Consider the following 21,482-nt stretch of genomic DNA (forward strand, 5'->3'; position numbering starts at 1 on the left):
ATTCACTGTCTAAGCCTAAAAGGTGACTGAATATTGAAATACAAGCAGTTTTGTGTAGTTAAAAATACCAACAACGATTACTAAAGCCATTCAGAATACATATTTTTATTTATCAAAATTCACACAGAGTTCTACAAAAACCCATTTAACAGTTTACTTCCATATTTTTGGTGGTTTATATTAAATTGACACTTGTCTTCAGGTAGCATGAAAACCATTCTAAGCAGACAAACCATCATGAGTTTAAGTATCTTCAGTATAAAAAAATAACATGACCCTGTAGTCTACCAAAATTCTCATAATTTAATTTTCATTAAAAAGCTAGAGGTGGTTCATAATTCATTACAGTAGCAAAGTGCTGTGCATTTCCACGTTAAGAATTCAGAACATTCATATGCACCTCTCAGAACGGTGGCACGAAGTTCTCTTGAGCTACAATGGGAATCAGAGTGTTCTCCAACTCCTTCTGCTTCTGCAGGAGGCCCTGAAACAAATGTAAATGTCAATGTTCTGTCTTCATCACGCAGCCTGAACTAGTAAAGTGTCCTTGCTTCATAGTTAAAAACAATTTCCTTGTTAAAACCCAACGGTTTTTAAGTACAGAACTTCAGAAGAAACAGTACAGCCTCACGGACTCAGGGGAGAGGGAATTTCTACAGCAGCCTTCAAGTGTGACTGGAGTGGAAGCCAGGACAGTCTCCAGGGATGACCATGCAGAGGGGAAAAGGAATTTTCCACTGTATGAAATGGAACTTTCTCATCCCTTTGTGCACTGTCTCTGCACTTGCAGTATTGTAGTGGATTCTTGTATGAAGAGGAACCCAAAAAGCCTGATGGGCACTGGCTTTTAGCCTTAACACAAACGGTACAGAGCAAGGGCAGCAACCAGGCCAGCCTCAGACAGCTCAGGGTTAGGGTTACACAGATTCCCTGTCCAAAGGTTCAGGTTCCTGCTGTCAATGGCTCCTCTAAGTACTGATGATAGAGAAAACCTGTCATAAAAAAACCTCCTGGAAATACATCCTTGTCTGTCAAGTCATACATGATAGAATATGCATACATTAAATGGTATGCATATGAATGCATAAATACATGTCAAGTACGTACATAAGTTAAAAGTAAGTATTTTTACTGGAATTAACAGGATCATATATATTGATACATCTGCCCCCTTGCTCTCCATCTGTTTTAGACTTGTCAGAAATAATTTGGTACCATGGAAGTTTGTTTTTTAAAAAAGAAAAGATTATTTTTCTCAGAGTTACAAGGCCTTTCTCAAAGATAAGAGTTACAGGCTGCTGGCACAGCTCAGTACAGACCTAATGCAAGGCAGCAGCTCCTACAGCAGTTTAGACACAGATTCCTGGTGGCACCAAAAGCAAGTCAGCAGAGCAGCCTATAACACTCCACTTTGGCTCCTTCTAAGACAGCAGCTGCCTACTTTCAATCACTTGATGAATTGCTTTCCCATTAATGAACAAGGATCTGTTGTTTCTATTAATGGGTCAGTGTTTTCAGTCTCTGTGTCAACAATTACTATTTTTACAGAGCGTTTTTTGCATTTAGAAACATGTCACAAAACCAAGTTATAAAATAAACTGCCCTAAATAAGCCAAGAGCTGAGAACAAGTAACCCTGCAAGTTGGCAGTTCAGTGTGTATCACATGGTTGCACAGGTGGGGAAGGTGCTCAGCCATGGGAAATACCTCCCCAGGGAGCCCTGGGGCCGCTTCCCCACCCAGCCACTGTCACCTGCAGCCCTCGGCAGCGCTGCTGCTGCCTCAGGAACAATGGGCTGCTCTGGTAGTACTGACCTGGGGGTAAGGGGGTGTGCCCCTCTTAAACTTTGGCCCTTCTTTTTCACAAATAATTCACTTTGCTCCGTTTATCCACTGACCTTTGATTTCAGTGAGGAAAGTGAGTCTGTTGCTAGTTCCTATTCCTGCTGTGACCTGAGACATAGGAAGAGATTCTCCTGTCTTGTAGCAAATGCAGTGACAGACTCACCCTCCCTTTGCCTTCTTTTTTCCCTGGGTCAGCCAGTCCCACTGGGCTCTTACTGCACCAGCCCAGCTGTATCTATCAGGGGCTGACTGTGGAGTTCAAAGACTAAAGACTGTCATATTATTTATAAGATAAATAATAACTAGTCACATAAAAATTATGTGAATATTATGCAATTTCCCCAAAGAAAACAATAGCTAAATATGTTGTAAATACAGATATATACATGTGTAGTATGAAACTCTACTCCATATATATCCACTCTATATATGCATATATAAACGTAAAAGAGCAAGACTACATTACCTTCTGAAACAGAAAATAGCTTTTTGTATTTCAGACAAAATGCTGCACTATTCGTATTTTCTCAGTGAAATAACTGATGTAAAATAGGTGTCATCTGTACAGCAGGAAGAGTACACAATACTTTGGTATACAAGATATGCTGAAATGGAACAGTTCATGTCCTAAATGCCTTCTGCAGCTGGCAGGGTATTTAAAAAGGAGCTCCACGTGTTTTAAGTTAACTCTCTTGCAGAAGCAAGATCCACTGAAAGACTAACCTTACTGTTACTTTTTAGCCACTGCAAAATTGACTGTAGGTTCAGCTGGCTTCTCTAAGCTTGCCAACTTCAACCCGTTTAAATAACCCTGGCTTTTGTATCCTCAGCAAGCACAAGGATCAGATTGCACCTTGAATCTGGCTTCACTCTTTAAGCAAAACACCACTGGCAGGTGAAGTGAAATACAGAACACGGACGTTTCACCATCCAGGCTGTGAATAGCACAGGGATCTAGAGGCTATTGCAAACTCTAACTGCTTCCCAAGGAGGGACCAGCCCTCTGCCGGGAGTGGCAACTCCAACTGCTGCCCTGGCCAGCTGAAAGTGATAACGAGTGGGAAACTCCCGAAGTAGCAGCAGAAAACAGGAGCTGCAAAGTCAAAGGTTGGGCTAGAACAGATAAGGAACTAGAGTGTAATCAGTGAAAAAGGTGTAGGATGCAGTTACTTGTGTTAGTTAGATTGGAATGGTGTGTTGTATTTGTAAACTGAAGATAAGAAAACAACAAGTTATGTAAAGCCCCAGCCCCCAGATCTGGGACTCCAAGATAAATAAGGGAACTGGTGTCAGATTTGTACAAAAGTAGAAAAGCTGGTGGGAAATCGACAACAGTGGGATGTGTAGATCGGGGTGCTGACCCCTGCATGCTCCTGGCACCAGGAAAGGTCTTTACTGCTGTGAACTAGACTCCTTTGGATCAGAAGCCAAAATACTTAAGAGCTGTAGATATTTAATAAAGATGTCCATGAGCAGTGGGGAAGACCAGGTCCAGTGAACCCAATGTGGAAGCTGTTAGAAACTGGCAGCCTTTCAGTGTTCTTGGGTCACAACTTTCCTTACTGACCAGGGGAGAGTCACGAGCCTTTTTCTGCATAAGAAATTTAACTCCTGCTGAAGCACTGTGTGTACGAGGCAGTGCTTCTGTCTTCCTAAAGCACAACAGGCAATCAATAGCATCAACTACTGTTAATTTTGTTGTGCTTCACTGTCAGATTTTCTTCCCTTTATTTTGATTATTTATGAAATTTTCCTCTCTCAAGGCGGAGAAAAATCCTGCTGCTAGCAGTAAGGTACATTTAGTTTGGACCCATTCAAAAGCAAGGAAAGATACTGGTACATGTTTTATTATCAGTGTTCTTCACAATGAAAAGGCAAGCCTGAAGTAAGTATTTTTTTTGTCTTGCAGTCCTATCAGGCTATTTAGAAGCATAAAAGAGAAGTGCTCATGTGCATGTCCAGACCTGTGGATTCAGGGGCTGTGGCTCACACCTTGTTGTGAACAGGTGCAGTATCCAATTCCCTAGGGCTTTACTAACCCAATGCCATTACCAGCACCTGCTATAAAGACAACAATGTACACAAACACACACAGGCTTTTATCTCAGGAGCTCCTGGTCTGTGGCATTAAGCTAATTTTCATTTGCTTTTCAAAAAACCTGGCTGATTGACAAATTCTGAAATTTCTTTTTACAAGCTAACAAGTAGCAGCTGTCTTTGAAGGATTTTTTAAATGTCTGCATTTCCAGTTTGCAAATTACAATATTGTTCCAGACCACCTCAGCAGCCCTTCTGCACCAACCCCACCTGTTCTGTCCTCACCTGGGAACTGCAGAGAGGAAACCTCATTAACAAGGTTCTAGTGTTGTGTTAAAACTCTGCTCTTTTGAAACTGATACATTCAATATAAACAATCCTAACCATGGAGACCTGGACACCAAACAAAGTCATTTCTCTTGGTTTCAAGTTTGCTTAGGCACTTCACAGTTTCATAGCTGAGTTAAGGACTAAGGAATCCACATTCTCTTTCTAAGGAATGTCCAAAGGTTGAAGCAACACGTGAAAAACAAAACCGGTAAAATGGAACAGAAGTAGAATCCAAAAAAGAAATCAAATTATGGAAATGGAATTAAAGATAATGATGTGATAATTTTTACTTCAGTATATATATACACACACATGCAGTTATCCAATACATTTTTGCCTACCTGCCGTAATTTTGACAATCCTTCAAGAATTGCTTGTTGTCTCTCTCTGATTGTAACTACATCAGGATTTAGAAGAGGATCTCTAACATGATCTGAGCTATAACTCTGTCGTGGCATTTGGTAAGAATCTAAAAGAAAATATATATCAAATCAGTTAATAAAACTCTTGACGCAGGAGCTTTTGAAAGTTTGTGAAAATCAGGGGTCGGTTGCTATCGAGATCATAATCTCTTATTTTTAAATCAAACAACACTTAGATTCCAAAACCCCGATCTCCACACTTTAATACAAGGAAGTGCAATCATACTTCGTGAAAGACAAAGAAAGAAAAATTGATAATAGAATTTTTGTTGCTTTTCAGACTTTTTTCAACTTCACGGTTCGTTAATTTTTTTTTTTAAATACCGAGTATAATCCGGGTTTCTGCGCACCGCTGCGACAGAGATGACCGCACAGTTCAGTACAAAGCAAATACGCGAGGGGCTAGGAGAGCACCGCTGGGCCCTTTCTGCCGTCCCAGGTGCTTTCAGTACCGTGCAGCTGCGTGCGCTGGCTCAGCGCTGCCTGTGGCTGAAGGCAGTACACCTCCCGTGTGCGCACGTAGGGCACCAAGTGCGCCGGGGGAGCTCTCGCCGCGCCGGGGCCGCTCCTCTGCCGGGACTCTGCCTGCCCCTCCTCTCCTCCGCCGTGCCGCTCGCCCACCAGCAAAGGAGAAGCCTGGAGCTGCCTTGCTTGTACTTGGAGTAATCTGTTCCCAAGTGCTGGTTCAGATCTGTATGGAACAATTGAAGTTACAGAAAGTCCAAACAATACTTCAGGAATATGATGTGTTTTTTTTTTTAAATTACAGAGACCAACAATCTTTGCAGGACAGGTTTTTTTGTTCGTTTACTCTGCTTTTATACCTGCAATCTGTATAGTATGCTGTATTTTTAACAGTGAACAATTAGACACATCTAAATTCTTTTTAAAAAATCAGGAAAGAAAAGCATGTTCATTTTAGTAATAATGTATTTCTACATTTCAGTAATGCAGAGAATTGACATACCTTTCTTCCTTCAAGTGATTCTTAGGAAATTTTTCTTCCTAGAAGAAAACCAAAAAAGTCAAAAGTAAAACAAAAAAATCTCAGTGAATTTTTATTAAAAGCTTTGATTTCTCAGAGAAAGTTTGTTCTGAAATTCCAAAAGGACTGCTTGACCTGCGTTCAGGAAAAAGGTATTTATCAAATATTTGCATTTCAGAGACTTGTAGTGTCCATGAAATAAATCAACAAATTACAGGAAGATTTGCTCCAATTTTCTATCTTTGGCAGCTCTAAGCACCACCAAAAATATTATGTATATTTTCCTATGTCCTTAGAACACAGGAATTTATAATCCTGAAAGGTTCAATCCAAGATATTAAAGGAAAGCTCCAGTTTTGCCATTTGAAGGAGTGAGAAAATGAGGTGTGTATGCATACAGAAGAGTGAGCAAGTGAGAGAGGGGGCAAAGAGAAGCCAAGAATGTATTTGATAGTATTTTCTTTAAAAGACTTTTTCCCAGCCACAAGTTCCACTGATGTAATGCTTACTGCAAATGGAGAATGACTCCAATAAAAAGGATGCATTTCTGTGGCAATGGAGTACATCCTCAGTAATCCATATTCTTTGCAGAAATAAACAGAAAATAAATTCTTCTTGAGCAGGTACTGCTGTACCTCATCTGTCAGCCCAACACAACGACTGGACAAAAAAAAGCAAGTCAGTGGCATCACTGTGTCCTGCACACTGCTTGCAGTGTGTAAAACTCTGTTTACATAATGTATCAGTGTAAGTGCAGAAATGAAAAGGAATCAACACTTTGCAAGATGGAAATTAACAGTAAAAACTCGGTCACAAAATCTGAATTTGCTCTTCTGCTCCTGATGAACAGAGTGCTGACATAAGGATGTTCCAATTCCAAAGAATTCCAATTCTCCAATTACAAAACTGAATTCTCACCCAGGTAAAACTGGAAGGAACAAGAGTCCTAACAGCACAGCATCGTTCCCAGAGGGCAGGCAGTGACCCACCTTTCTGCCTCTGTGGCCCTTACTCTTGCCAGCAGTTTCTTCCCGAGGTGACAGAGACCTGGCTGAGTGCCCTCCCCTCCATGCACTGAGCTGCCCAGGGCTGTTCCTTTCCACCAACTGCAGCAGCTCCAGCTGACGGCGCACTTTGTTCTCCTCCCTCTGTTTCTGTAGTGGTTTAGGGTACCTTTCTGAGGCTGGAATGTATCTTTTCCCAGGCTTGTTTATGTTCCAGTCAGGTCTTTTGCTGTATTTTTCTGAAGATTTGATGTGCCTTTCTTTTCTTGCATATTGCTCATATAGATCACAAATACAACCAGTCTCTTTTCCTGAAAGTTTGTTTTTACCCATATACTGCATTTCCTTCTGGTGTTTTTTGCTGTTAGAGGTTTCTTTATATTCTATGGAAATATCAGGTGATTCACAACCTGCAGTTCTTTCCTCAGCTGACTCGGTGTATGCTGAAGTATTAAAGCAATCTAAAAAAAACAACAAACATTGGAGTTTAAGTCCGTGTCTGAGCTATTCAAATTACGTGGCTGACTTCTGTATATGCAGCAATCTACCATTACTTATTTTATCTTAAAAATGATTGCTACAGTTTTTTAATACTTTATTTCTTTTCCTGTGGAAGACAGATAGGACTTGTAGAAGAAAACTCAGTGAGGAAGGGATAAAACACTGAAGACTGGAGAACCAAATCAAGTTACTTAAAAAATTTGGACCTACATGGCTTGTCACCCTAAACTGACACTATATTCCAGACTATGGGATTTGTAACTGGTAAGTACTGACTGTACAAAAATATAATTTATTTAGAAGAATAAACAGTGATAAATAGAGGAATAAAGTGGTACTCTGTGATTCACCAACATGACTGTGTAAGTCAAGTATTTCTGTCTATCTTTATTCCTTGTGAGTATCAGTGATTTGGCTCAGTTTCACAAGCAGGGTCCCCTGGCTGTCTGGAGGTCCCTCAGAGTAGCTCAGGTGGGCTCTGTACCTGTCTGCACTGCTGTGTCCTTCCGAGGGGAAGCCTGCTGCTCAGGGGGACTCCCCACACCATCAGGGAAATCAGTATTTCCTGCTGAAATGCCAGAATTATAGTTCCCAAACTCTGTATCACCTGAAAAGTGGTAAAGTTGTTCCATTTAGTAACCTATGTTCAACTTAAACCATGCCACAGAGTTATCAGACTGTTGTGGTTTAGAGCTCAAGGCAATACTGAGAACCCAGGTCCAAATCCCAATACTCTCCCTTTTCCACTGGGAATCTGATAGCACACAGGTCTGAATATTCCTGTCAGTATCTCTGCATTTTGTCCCTTTACTAATACAGTATTTGAAACTTACTAAAACACAATACTCTCCACAGGAGTTGATGATTAGATTTGTTTGAAAGGCAAATAAACTGTAATGAAATTCAGTTTGTGACCCAACTGCAAACAGGGAAACAAAACCAAAACCATCCCAATCCCAGAAACAACTTGCTTTCAGCCACCAAAGGAACAGGGAAACTGAGTGTGAGGCTTATACTTGCCACCACCAAGACTGTTCTGAAGTTCTGAAATGTCATGTGCCTTCTGAGCCAAGTCTGGAACGTGTTGCCCTTGTTTTGATCCCTGGGCTAATTCCTGAGCTTTCTCCATTGTCTGATAAAGCTCTTTGGCTTTAAGAGTTGCAAGTTCCTTGGAAATAAAAACAAAACAACAACTGATTATTTGTTTTTTGAAGATAAAATCAATCTGATTATTTAATCGCCATATAATCCTCAAAGTTTATATGCATTTTTATTTAGGGAAAGTTTTTTTTTTTTCAAGACAAACTATTTAAGTATAGTATGTAACCTATAATTTCTGTGATTGTAAGTTCAGAACCTTTGCTGTACTAATGAAAGACCTTCAGTCTTCGCATTAAATGTGTACATTTAGATCCTCCAAGTTACCTGGATATTTATCTCCCTTCTAATAAATTCCTTTTTTTCTGGATGCCGTCAGATGTCAGCCATCCATGACTTCCTGTAACATGTGGTTTAATGAAATGAAAGGAGTCTAAATAAAAGTAATAAAGCCCACCTTACTCCTACTTGCACAGGAAGGAGACAGTAACAGCAAATGTCAGGGGGTTACAGTTCCCTGACTCCGTGGGTTCAAGGTGCAGGAGACTGGGCCAAGGAAAATCTGATTTCCCAGGTGTTATTAGCAGCTGATCCCACTTCCTCTTGCATTTGCAATTGGAAGAAACAACTGATGCTGCCACATGCTCAAAGGAGCTGAGCAGTTAGAGAGAAGGATAATTTTCCCCATGTTGAACCAGCCTGTTCAAGCATCTACAGGGAGATGCTACACACTTCCATCCAGAAAATGCTGAGGAATCAGGAATCCACATTTCTGCGGGCTGTGGAGAAGACTGGTTCTGGAATCACCTTGTCTTATGACACCATGGAATCTGCTATTGCTCCAAAGAGGAAGCAAACAGTAATAGCTTTACCCTACCAAAAGGGAGAATGAAACATCAGACCAAGTGTTTAACTTTCCACAGAGTTAAAGGAGAGACAGAAATGCAAAATCTGTGTTTACCAAAGGTCAGAATGTACCTCTGGTTTAACTTTTATATGAAAGCACTGTGTAAAGCTCAGCAATAGCTGCACAGGGGAAAGATGGAAAACTTCAATGACTTTTAAAATGCCTTTTCCAGACCACATCCTAAGAAACCTTCAATTCAAAGTACATTCACTCAGATGAACTTCATGGTACTGAAGCACCTTAAAAGCATCAAGTTACCAATAACAATACTTGGATCACATATTTAGAGGTATTTTTTAATTTTCAACTTGCATTTTAAAATGGATGTTTCTGCACTATTTAAAAATACATTTCTGACTTTGCCAGTTCTTATGATTTCTCTTCCTGAAAAGGCCCTTGTTCAAAACAAGAATCTGGTGTTATTCTTGTATGGTGTTGTACGTCTATTAATTAAGAAAGCAGATTTTTGGTTTCAAATGTCTACATTTTGCATGGTTTTCATTTTCATTTCGTTTTCAAAACGATGAGCAAAATTTTTAAGTGAAGAACAAGCACCGTTTTCCCCAAAATTCAGTGTTATCACTGACTATTTTCACTAAAGATAATGCAAATCCCACCTCCTTTTGTTTTTGTTTCAGCATTTCTTCTTCAAATTGTTTCTGCAGTTGTGCTTTTTCTCGTGCCAGGCGCAGTTCTTCCTGTTGTTCTTCCCATTTTCTCTGCTCTTCCTCCAGTTGTTTCTTCCTCCTTTTTTCTTCCACCTGAGCCATTATTACTTTCTGGCAGGATCAGAACAAAAAGGGTAAAGTAAAATATGTAACATTAATGTATTGCAAGGTATTTCTTTGTGGTTTTTTGTATATGTGTAGAATTGGATTTGGACAAGTGAAAAAAAAAAAATTGAAGACAATTTATTTCAAACACTCCTGGTTTTGTTTCTGGGAAACTACCAGCCCAATCGAGCAGTCTGAAATGCTGAGATAGAAAAAGAAGCTTTTTATGTTTTAGAATTTTTTTATTCTTGTAACAAGATGAAGGTCTGATTTTCACCTTATACATCTGTGGTAATTCAGGAGTTTGATCCAGCAGAATAACAGTGTGACCAGAACTGTCTCTATGTTTATACTGAGACTTCTTCACGCTGTGCTAGAGACACCAGCATGCAGACACACATTGTTAGGGTGCCACAGAGGTTTTGTAAAGTAAAAGTAGGTAAAAAACTAAAGGTTCATGGAGTGGGAATCTGTAAATATCAGATTTCTCCTCCTTGTAACAGTGGAGACTGAAGGAAAATGCACACAAACCTGCTGGAGCTCTATAAAGACTGAACTGTACATTTTTTGAGGCAGGAATTCAGTTACAGAAATGCAATAATCTCGTGCAAATACTGAAAGAGAATTGTGGAGTCTCACTGGAGGAAACACTGCCAAACAATGTACGTATCATCTAAAGCATAAAAGTCAAAAGTCATCTAAAGTCAAGTGCCTCCCTGAGTTCTGGTATTAGATCTCATGTTGTATTCATGAGACATTAGCTTTCATCCTTCCTTCTTATTAAAAAAAATGGAGGCTTTAAAGCCGAAGTCTACCTGATGTTCCAGCTGCTTCTGGCGCCTCCTGTCCCTCTCCTCAATCTGTGCAGGGTCCAGCAGAGCTGTCATGGAACGCAGGAAACTGTGAACAAAGGGACATGTCCATGTTTTAATCACTAGAAAATAATCCTTACACCTTTCTTAATTAGAATCAGATTTCATTTCCAAGTTCAGGTTATTCTGTTGTGTTAATTGCAAATTAATATATAAATTAAGTAATAGATTATGAAATCATTTTCATTAAGGAACAAAGTAAGGTTATTAGCAGCAAATTTCATTAATAAACAATGGCAGCACTTGTGTTTCACTTTCAGTAGTGAAACAACAGGCATTTGGAAAAAAACCAAAAGCCAAATGAAAGTAAAGGATTTTTTGTTTTAATTTCTGAGGAGGCACCAGAAATGTACTGGCTGGGAAAATAATTACCCTTACAAAGCTCACTCACCTGACTCCCTGACTTTGTTCCCAAGCAGCATTTTTAGCAGCTTTTTCTGCAGCTCCCATCTGTAAGGGCATGAGATTGCCTAAAGCTGCAGGTGAGGAAGGGTGAATGAGAGCAGTTGGGTTCTTGGGGTCAGGTGACAGGGAAAGACTTTCAGGCTTTCTCTGCATTCCATTTAAGGGGTATTGTGCATTAGCATTAAAGTGGTTCTTAAAAGAATCAAAATGCATTTCCCATCTGTCATACTCTTCTGCCTAAATAAGTATCAAGCATCAACAACAAAAACAAAAAAAGGGAAAAAAAAAAGCAAAGGCATTCAGTTACACTGTTTTTATAAAGTGTGGTTAATACAACAGACAATACACATTTTGCACACCAAGAACATTTGAAAAGCTACAATGCAGACAGCAGTTAATTCCGAGTGAGAAGACAAGTATCTCAGTTACTTAAAGTGTAAGCCAGATCACAGATTAGAATGCTGATCCATACCTGGTCAGCATGAACTTATTGCTATTACATTTTCATGAAAAAAAGGAAAAGGTCACTCCCCAGTACCAGCAGCCCTCCTTGCACAGCACACCCACCCAAGTAACATCAAGGCAGCTAATGAAGGAACTTTTCCCAGCTGTGTTCCCTTCACAGTTCAAGAACTCAGTTTACAAAGGAAGCCTGTTCCCTTCAGCAGCTCAGGAAAAGACAAGGCTTGTGCTGTGTGTCTGTTACCCCCTCAAGGAGCAGCTGTCTTTGGGGTAGAAAAAGGTAAGGCTATTTTCTTCAATACTTTCTGGAGAAGTGTTTGCTTTTTAACTGTTTTAAAGCTTCATGAGTGTGCATGTATATTAAAAACATGTTTCTAAAAACAGCATTTTAGCATCACTGTGACACATTGTATTAATTTTCTCTTTTCTCTCACCTCCTGTAGTCTATGCAAATTTCTTTTTCCAAAGGTCTAGCCACTGTCTCTACACTACCTTGCAAAACCAAGTGCTTCTACACATGGTGGAAATGAGAAATAAAGTACAGCACTATTGCTGGAAATAGTATTAAGTTTTAAATTTTTATTTTGTGTCTGTAGTTAGGCCTAACTTGACTTTGCCTTGGGGAAAGGAATTTTCTTTAGCTTTTTTAGGAGCTGCAGCATCACTCTTAAGAAGATGGGCTGAACATACCAACCAAACAGGAGTAGCCCAAAGATACCTAGAAAGATAAAAGGTCATCAATGGAACATCAACAAAACATCAGTGGTCATCTACAAACATCTACCCTCAGATATCTGGTCTGGAAAGGACTGATAAGAATGAAAATCTAATCAATATCGGAGGTGAGGAGATTCAGATCCAATAGGAAACTAAATCCCGGGGATTGCTCAGCTCTGGACCAAGGAACTTTAAAACAGTGCATCCCTATAGGTTCTGACTCTAGAAAGTTTGGGGGGAAACCCTGTAAAAACATGTGTTTAGAATATTTTCCTTGGCACATCCTGGCCAGAAAATGAAGTAATGCCTGATTCCCCATCACTTTAAATACAGTGCTTGAGGGTTTTACTTTCTCTCTTAATTTTCAGTGATGCTACCACTGTCTCCATCCCTGCAGCAAGCCCTCTAACACACCAGGCACTGAAATACTGAACAGCCACTGGCTCAATGTTCAGGAAGTTCATCCTTCTGGTGAAAACTGGACATGCTGCAGAAAATTCCATCTTTATTACCACTTTACATTTTTTATTTTTTATGTAATTTTTACATTTTAAAACAGACTTCTCTGATTTCAAAGTCCCTCTAAAACACAGATACCTTTGATAAAGTAAGTTTTTCTTCTATTTTTCGTAGTTTAGCTTCTTCCTTCTGCTTGTTCAACTCTTCAAGCCACTTCTTCTGTTGCTCATGCTTCAAAGCACTAAAAGGTCGCTCCTGTGGCACAGCTTGCTGAAATAAGATAACTGCTAGTTCCACAAAAATTTAAATATTTTGTTTAGCCACATAATAAAGACGCTGCAGAAAGCTCTGCCTTCTGTTGGTGAGCAAAACTGGGCCTTTCTCTAGCACATGAAACGATGTCAGTTTGTAACTATAGCAAGTGTCTGCTAATGCAAAGGTGAATTCTGAACATGAACTTGAACCATCTCACTCCAGAAAACCCTTCTTACTTGTATTATGAACAGAAATTCCTTTTTCTTCCTATGGTTCACTGCTCAGTCTGTGTTCCAGGTAGATTCAGCACCACAGTCTACTTAGCCCTCTGTCTCAAATTAAGGAGCTACCATCTTCTTTCCTCTGTTCCTGCTTCTTAACAGATCTCTGAATGATTTAACAAGCTCCAGTGGCACTGAGAACTTCCAATGCCATCTGACAAAACACTCCCTTCAGTCACTGCCTACCAGCCATAACTTCAGACCTACTTCTTGAACCTTCTGCCTGTATCTTGTAACTATCTGCCTGTCAATATCTTTTATTTTATATAGGTTACCACTTCTCTATTTCTTCAACACATACTTAAAAAATAATTAATGCTGCATGTCACACCTCTAGTACTGCTCCTCACATCAGCCTTGAAGGAAGTGCTAGCTTCAAAGCATTGATATTTTGGTAAGCATTCCTTCAGACAGTTATTATGCTGTGCATACACAGCAAAAAATTCTAAGGAATTCTTCTAGTTTAAAAGAACTTCTTGAGACAAACATTTGTAAAGTAAGTAAAAAAAACCCTGCATGCAATTTAAGATCTTACCCTGAAAGCCAGTGCTGTGCAACTGCCAGCTGGAAAGTCAGAACTGAAATCAGAAGACTGCCCAGCCAGAGCTCTTGGAACATTCAGTGCAACTCCATCAGCCTCTGTGGCTGAAGCAGCTGTACAGGCAGAGTTTTCCTCAGTGCCATGAACAGAGCCAGCTGGGAACACTGTCTGAAAACAAAGGGACCATTTTGAGACTTAGTTAGTTCACCTGTTTCATTTTTTAACAAAATCATACTTTTAGAAACTGCTGTTCATTAAAACCTCAGCACAAACAAAGCATCTTTTATTCACTATTTATCAATTATGTAAATTGAAACAAATTCTTAGAGGATAGTCAAAACTTTGCTAGGAATGCTGAATGTGCCACAAAAAAAGTGCAATTTGCTTTTGCTGTAAGAAATGATAGCAGATACAGCCCTAACTTCTGTTTAACAGCAATAAATTTCAGTGGAGAAGTCTCTTGTGAATATAATGTACTTATCTAACAGTGCTTTCAGAATGACAGCTTTTTGAAAAGCTGGAACTCATATGAGCTGTGCTCATTACATAAGCAATCAAATATATGTGAGAGCTCATGAACAACCTATATAATTATATAGACAGGAATTACATTTGAGACTATTCCCCCAAATAGAACAAGAAAAGATTGACACTTTTTAGTCAAGAATAGAAACAGGGGGGACAGGAATAGGTACTTCCTGCTATAAAGATCTTAAGCTGAGAAGTTATAAACTGGAGCAACAAGTAAACGTGGACCAGGGAGCTGCAGCAATTAATGTTGTGAGAGGGCTTAAAGCACCACCAAAATTGGATTCTAGATTATTTGTACAGAAAATAAAATCTTCTATGAATTAGAAGTTAAACTTTTCTGCATCAGTGTTATGAAAACTGTGCTCTTGTGGTTATTGACAGCCTTACCTGGTCTGGGTCGTGTGTTTCTACTTTATGGGTTTTATTTCTGCCAAGTTTTGCCCAGAAATAACCCACCTCTCCCTCCAAAGTTTCTTTCAGTTTCTTTTTCAGTGCTACCTGTTCATCTGAAACAAAACCAAACTCTAGTAAGAGTTCCTATTGCAAACATTTAGTAGTTAAAAAAAAAAAAAGACAGCAATGCATGTCTTCCCTGTCACTTGGACTGTGAAATGGACACAAGAGTTGTCACCAATCAAGCTGAACAGTCATGATGTTGTTCTTAAGAGCAAAGTGAGTATCTGCCCAGGGATGCAGAGATAAGCGGGGAGTCTCTCGGAGAAGATTAAAAAACAATTTCCCAGGGAAAACTAACAAACAACCAAGTGTATGAGCTCTCTCCATTTTGTTACACCAGTGCTGAACTACTTTTAAAACCAATGGAGCTATAATGGAAGCTACTGACAATGCAGAATTAAACCTTGAAACCAAATGGTCTAAATCCAAGCTCAAAACAAAACACAGCACTCCTCCGTGTCAATCATAAAAAGCTTGATTTGTCAGAGAGAATTTACTCCTGTATTAAACAGTTTCAGTTTCTTCCAGGTTCCCTTTGATTGGTGATGGGGCTGGACTGCAAACTCTCTCAAGTTCAAATTGCAATTTCATACAGTCATGCTTGTAGATTGGAGTTATGCTGTTCCCATTAAAAAACAAATGAATTTTTAAATTATAATGGCTGTCTACTGTCAGAATGTGACAAAACTGCTGGCAAGTAGCACATAAAATACAAAGCGTAACAATACATTTATTTGAGGTAATATTTAATTGGCAAAAAAAGTGTTTCTTGCAAGAATTTATAATCTTTGTATAAACTTTTGAAATTCAAGAATCTTAATCTGTTTTGGAGGCTTATCTATTTTTCAATTTGTAGCAACTGTACTAAGTAAATTTAAAAGGGCACAAGGACTATCAAGTTTCTTGGCAATCCGAGTGTAGTAAAAATTGATCAAAAACGTATTTTATACAATGTAAGTACCTAATTCCTTCTTCCATTGTTTTTTTTTAAATTCCAGTAAGGCTTTCTCCCCTTCTCTTTCACCCAATGTACTAAACAAGTCAGCAGGTTTCCATGAATCCTTTCTAGAGAAAAGGAAGGAGGGAGAAGATTTTTGAGGTAACTTTAAAATAAGCATTTATGAACAATATTAATGTTATTAAGAACATATGATATGAACCTTTACTGGAGACAGAATTTTTGTACACAGTAACACAAATGTACCTACATAACTTTCTGTCCTGGCTGTGGCTGTTTCCTGCATGAATCAGAGTTTGCTTCATCTGGCACTGGGGACACTTCACAATCTTTTTGGAGCAATGCTGTAACATTTTCCTCTGATGCCTCATTAGCTGTGGTAGAACATAAATATATATACAAATGTATATATAACCACTAAATTTTCTTCAGCTTTCAGTAAATACTTTGAGAGCAACAGAAACTTGCAGATTCCCCACAATTTAACAAAGGTTTTTTCAGCCCTGCTTCTATAGTTAAGGCACTTATGTTAAACCTCCACAGGGTATTTTTAAAATGCTAGACTTAGTAATCACTTATTCTTGACTAAGGGCTCAGAGTATAGAACTCTACTAAACTGCAGATGTCTTATTCTTGGTGCAAAAGGTGACCCCCTCCACAGATCCACCAACAGGAGGAAGGATGCAAAAAAGGAAGAGGAGCACCAGTTCGAACACTTCTGAGTAGAAGAATTTGGGAAAGAAAAATACTATTCAGCACCAAGAGTGCAGTTAGGCAAAATGACACATATCCATCTTTGGCCATAGGAAAATGGCAGAACTGCTCTTGAGACACAGAGGAAGGCCTGAACCCTTCACAAACCAGAAGGGCCCTTCTCTCTGGGCAGTGGTACAGTGCAGTTCTGGTTTTCCCCCCAGTGTAAAATGGGTCTTATTTTGCATAAAACAGTGACAGCGCTTCTTGCTGATTTGTTTTTCAGAATACTGGAAATCTATCAAACAATCTTTTGTACTATAATCTTTGTTATAATTTTGAAATGGTTGGTTCCTCACAGTAACAATGTTACATCCAAAATGGCAAATGGTATTTTGTCTGAGACCACCCACGGTAAGTGTAACGTCTCTACAACATGGAAATAAACTTAAATTACCAACCCAAAGTTAAGCTTTCACATTTTGCACTGTTTCCATGAAACAAAATCATCCAATGGCTGGTGTCTTACCCATTTCCTCCTGCTTTTCAGGAGTCTCAGAGATGCTTCTTCCTTCTTTAACAATATTCAAAATCTGTTGAAGTTGTGCTTGTGTTAAACACACCAAACTTTTTAAGTCTTCAGCTGATACATGTGGGGCTTGAGGTTTCTGTTTAGTTTTTTTTACAATACTAGGATCCTCTGAATCGGGATCTCTGTCTGTCTTATCTCTTTGGAAAATCAAAGAGTAACCTTTAGTTGTGGCTTCATGTGAGGAATGTTTATTAACTTGCAGTTTTTCACCTTTTGTCATTGATAACCTTGATTCACTCCTTGGTTTTGTTAAACCTTCCTGCTTGATACAAGCATTTTGTGTTGGCCTCAAGATGAACCCAGTGTTCTTCATTCTCAATGCCTGCTTAGGTACTCTGGTTTTATTACCCATCTGTTAAAGCAAAAAGATTTCACCGTGTATTAAATAAGGAGAAAAAACTGCGTTTGTAACAAGTTTAACAAAAAAGATTGAAGCAACATGGAAAATAAGTATAATTTTTCTTTTCTGTTCCATCAGTAGAAACTCTTGTATAAGCTGATGAAATATCTTTATGAGTACCAGAAATATTTTGGAAGAGGACACAGCACCTGAATTTGAGTATTTCAAAATGACAGTATAAATAATGAATTTATGTAGCATGACATTTAAAATAATTAACAAGTGTTAAATCTGCTTTACTTTGGTGTTTTTGAAGCCTGTCTCCAAATAGGTACATGTTTCCACCATGCAGCCAGCTGTATTTCAGTCTTGATTTTCCAGTCTGAACTAAAGATTTATCCTTTCCAAGGTACTTGGTACAAACTTCTAATTATTTCCTGTCCATTAGGACATTTTTCTGCTTTTTCTCCTTCCCAAACCCAAGGCATTCCAGTTTACTCAGAGACAACTTGCATGACCAAACTTGAAATTAAACACACTTCAGATCTTTGTTTTACCAGAATTCCTTTAAGGTCTCTGAAAGTTCTGATTTAGATGATTCCCTCTGCTGCTCTAACTTCTTGGTCAAGGAAACTAAAGCATTTTGAAAAGGTAAAAATAATCACAAAACTTGGAATTCATCCTTTTGAACAGCTATTATAAACCTGAGAAATAACAGAATATCTCAAGTTAGAAGCGACTCAAGTACACTTTTTCATAAATATAATTGATTACAGGTATTTAAACAGTTCAATTCCTCAAACTTTCTGTTTACAAATAGTGAATTTGTGTGTTCTAAAAATTCTACACTTACCTTCATGGCAGACTTTGATTTATCTTTTGGGAAGCAAAAGAACATATGAAAGAAGTATTTAATAACAACTCGCTCCTGAAAAACAATCTCGAGAAATTAGTAAAATGTTATATTCATCCAATTTTTGTAAATAAAGGGGAAAGTACATTTCCCATACCATCTGTCCTGATTATTTTACTTGTTTTTACTTATTTTGGTATGCATACTTCAAAAGTATGTTGGAAGAAAAATTAGATATATTTCAGTAACTATTTCCTGTAAAAAACCTGTATCGTTTAATACACATCTAATCAAATTATTGTGCCAGTCTGACCTTCCCTGCTATTCAGTTTCTCAGAGAGCCCTGGGCCTTCTTTTGTTCCATTATGTTGTCTCCATTACTCCCACACCTGTGTCCTGAATTACTGAATGTTCAGTCATTTAACTCACATCCTGGAGGATGCACAGAAAATAATAAGTACAATGTTCAGTATAATATCTATGAATAAAGACTGTTCTAATATTAATAAAGTAGTACTCAAGAAATCCTGTACACATAACATTTTTTTTTTCCCTGTGTAAGGGACAAAAAGTATCTCCAGTAGCAGCTTAAGCTACTGCAGAATAATCCTACTTTAGCCCTGAAGAATGTCAGCAGTGTTTTTCAGTGCAGAAACCAAAATTCAGAACAAATGATGCAATTTTGACAGCATTTAATTCAAGGAAATGCTGTTCATATCAGTTTATGAATAAGACAATTCTGGAAAAGACTGCTTGTTCAAGGCTAGTTCACAGTCCATGACAAGGCTTTATTCTGGAGCACTCTGGAACAACAGACTGCCCCTACCCAGCCAAAAATACTAAAGGTGGTTGTAAAGAACACTGGAATTCCTTCTTGGCTCAGAACACCACATAATGTCTCATTAGGCAGCTGTCTGGAAAATGCAGAAAATGAAACATAAATGTCATTTAATGGATAATTTCTGTATCCTGACTATGTAGAACAGTTAGGGAAAGTAGACTTGTACAGAAATGTGTATCTGACAAATCACAAAAATTGAATGTATTGCAAAGACGTATGCCTGACAAATCACAGAAACAGAATTTATAAACACTTAATTACCAATGTAGGTTTTTCCACTATATCTCCGACAGTAGTAGTGACATTTGGCCTAAAGAAACTGCTTATTGAAAATTCAAAATGTTAATTGCAAATACTGAAGCAAGTTTAAAAATGTGATTGTGTGTAAATCAAGCAGTTCTTTAGCCTCTTCTATCCTGGCAATTAAGGTGCTGTAAAGTTACAGAAATGATCAAGTAATGCCAGTTGATACACAATAGCACTTAACTTTTTATTTTAATGACCAACTAAGCAGTGGAGACTATTTGCCAGCTGTTCCCTGGTGCACAGATCATTCAGAGTTCATTATCAACCTACTATTCAGAATCGACCTGGTGAAAGAAGATTTGTAAATAACAATGCAGAAACATTCTTCCTAATCTGAAAAATATTTCAGGAAAGCTGAGCTTTATGCCTCTTAGATGTCAGGTTTAACTTCAAGAAGCTTTAAAGATTACTTGAGATAAATAATTTTAAAAATACCAGAAGAAGCTAAAATTAGCCTAGGCTTTCCATCCAGCACTTCAGTTTCAAGCTTCAGTCCATCACTGCAAAACGAGAGAGAGAGAGAGAGAGGAATCTGATATATTAAGTAATCTTATAACTGTAAGATTTTTACGTTAATAACAATTGTACTTAATTATAACACAGTATTTACTGTTGTTTCAGACGGTCCTTCACATCCCAAGCTATGTTTTGAGAAGTTACTTAAAACAAAGAAATCAACATGTCTTGAAGAGGGTATAGTTTTGCTGATACTAAAAAAAAAACTGGATTGGTATGTTGCAAAGTAGATCTTTAACACCAAGGTGCCACTCACTATCGTCATACAGAGCAATACGCCTCAATAATTTAACAATCCAACAATACAAACTGGGTGCTAGGCAAATCCCTAACCAAGGCTGCCGGAACGCCAGCGCTGATCACGAGGCGTGGCTGAATTCTGGAAACAGCTTTTGGTTGTGCTTCCACGGACAACAATTCACCTTTGCTAGCGCAATAAGCACTCTTAGCGGCGTTCACAAGAGAAAAACGTGGCACTGTCAAGTACCCAAACGCCTTTCTGTCTCCCGAGCGCTGCGACAATCCAACATGACTGTATGAGCTCCCGGTAATGCTTTATCTTCACATTTCATTATAAAAATGTTAACAGTGAAAAAATGCAGCGCAGTTCGAGCTCCCGCATAACTTTCTAAGGGGCACCTTAGAACGGGACACTTCATTGAGCGGAGCCGCCGTCCGGCCCGGCCCGGCCCCGTCCCGCTCAGTGCCGCAGCCCACGGGGCCCCGCTCCGCCGGACCGCGCTGTCCCGGGCACCCCGCTCCCTCCGCCGCTTCCCAGAGCCGGTCCCGAGGCCCTCCCACAGGAAGGGTCGCTAGCCCCCAGCCCTGTCCCGCAGATCACTCCCGCTCTAGCGTGGGACCCACGCGTTCTGCGAGGCCGGGCCCGTCCCTCCCCGAACAGCTGCATCCCGCGGGGAGCGCTGCCCGCCCGGCGCGGCGCGGCGCGGCGCAGCCCGGCCCCGATGGTTCCGTACCCCAGGTTCATGGCGCTGCCCGGCGGCCGCCGAGCCCCGCCGAGCTCCGCGCATCACCCGCCCTCAGCGCCGCGCCCCGCTAAAGGAGCCGCGCGTCGATTGGCTGTCCGCGAGGGGGCCTCCACCAATGGGCACGCACCGCACTGCGGGGCGGGGCGGCCGGGAGCGCCGGGGGATGGAGTCCTGAGGGATGGAGTCCTGAGGGATGGAGTCCCGAGGGATGGAGTCCTAAGGGATGGGGCCCCGAGGGATGGGGCCCCGCACGTCCCGCTGGGCCCGGGGCGCTGGGGATGGGGTCCCGGTGGAGTCCCGCACATCCCGCTGGGCCCGGGGCGCTGGGGATGGGGTCTCGCTCCCGCCCGTCCCCGTGGATGGGGTCTCGCAGCCCAGCTGAGGGTGCGAAGCTATAGCCGGGGTATTATCCACGGCCTCGAGCAGCTACGGAGGAAGGAGGGAAAGCAGGGGAACGAGGGGCGAGCGGGTGTGGGGAGAGAAGATGCGTGTGTGCGTCTGTGCGGGCGGCGGCTAC

At 40.0% G+C, this 21,482-nt stretch overlaps 1 protein-coding gene across 1 annotated transcript; it reads right to left on the bottom strand.

The window, feature by feature from the left end:
• Positions 1 to 207: 207 nt before the first annotated feature.
• CCDC66 (coiled-coil domain containing 66) lies at positions 208 to 21,000 on the bottom strand. Its single transcript, XM_062500616.1, has 19 exons — positions 20,954 to 21,000; positions 19,899 to 19,963; positions 18,317 to 18,339; positions 17,061 to 17,475; positions 16,089 to 16,212; positions 15,842 to 15,945; positions 14,812 to 14,930; positions 13,888 to 14,061; positions 12,955 to 13,086; positions 11,165 to 11,415; positions 10,717 to 10,801; positions 9,746 to 9,907; positions 8,144 to 8,291; positions 7,608 to 7,730; positions 6,608 to 7,083; positions 5,601 to 5,638; positions 5,086 to 5,324; positions 4,553 to 4,680; positions 208 to 484 (listed from the first exon to the last, which is right to left on the bottom strand). Exons 1-19 carry the CDS (start codon positions 20,962 to 20,964, stop codon positions 404 to 406), a joined length of 2,898 nt encoding a protein of 965 aa, XP_062356600.1. The 5' UTR covers positions 20,965 to 21,000; the 3' UTR covers positions 208 to 403.
• Between the last annotated feature and the right edge of the window lie 482 nt (positions 21,001 to 21,482).

The sequence above is a fragment of the Cinclus cinclus genome, chromosome 12 (genome assembly GCF_963662255.1).
Source record: "Cinclus cinclus chromosome 12, bCinCin1.1, whole genome shotgun sequence".
Classification (NCBI taxonomy): domain Eukaryota; kingdom Metazoa; phylum Chordata; class Aves; order Passeriformes; family Cinclidae; genus Cinclus; species Cinclus cinclus.

What these genes read in the sequence shown, in the direction of transcription:
- CCDC66 (XM_062500616.1), bottom strand. An exon ending in TCAGAACAGTCTTGGTGGTG is followed by an intron (nt 7,731 to 8,143) that starts GCAAGTATAAGC and finishes ACCACTTTTCAG; the next exon opens with GTGATACAGAGTTTGGGAAC. An exon ending in AATCACTTGAAGGAAGAAAG is followed by an intron (nt 5,325 to 5,600) that starts GTATGTCAATTC and finishes TGTTCCATACAG; the next exon opens with ATCTGAACCAGCACTTGGGA.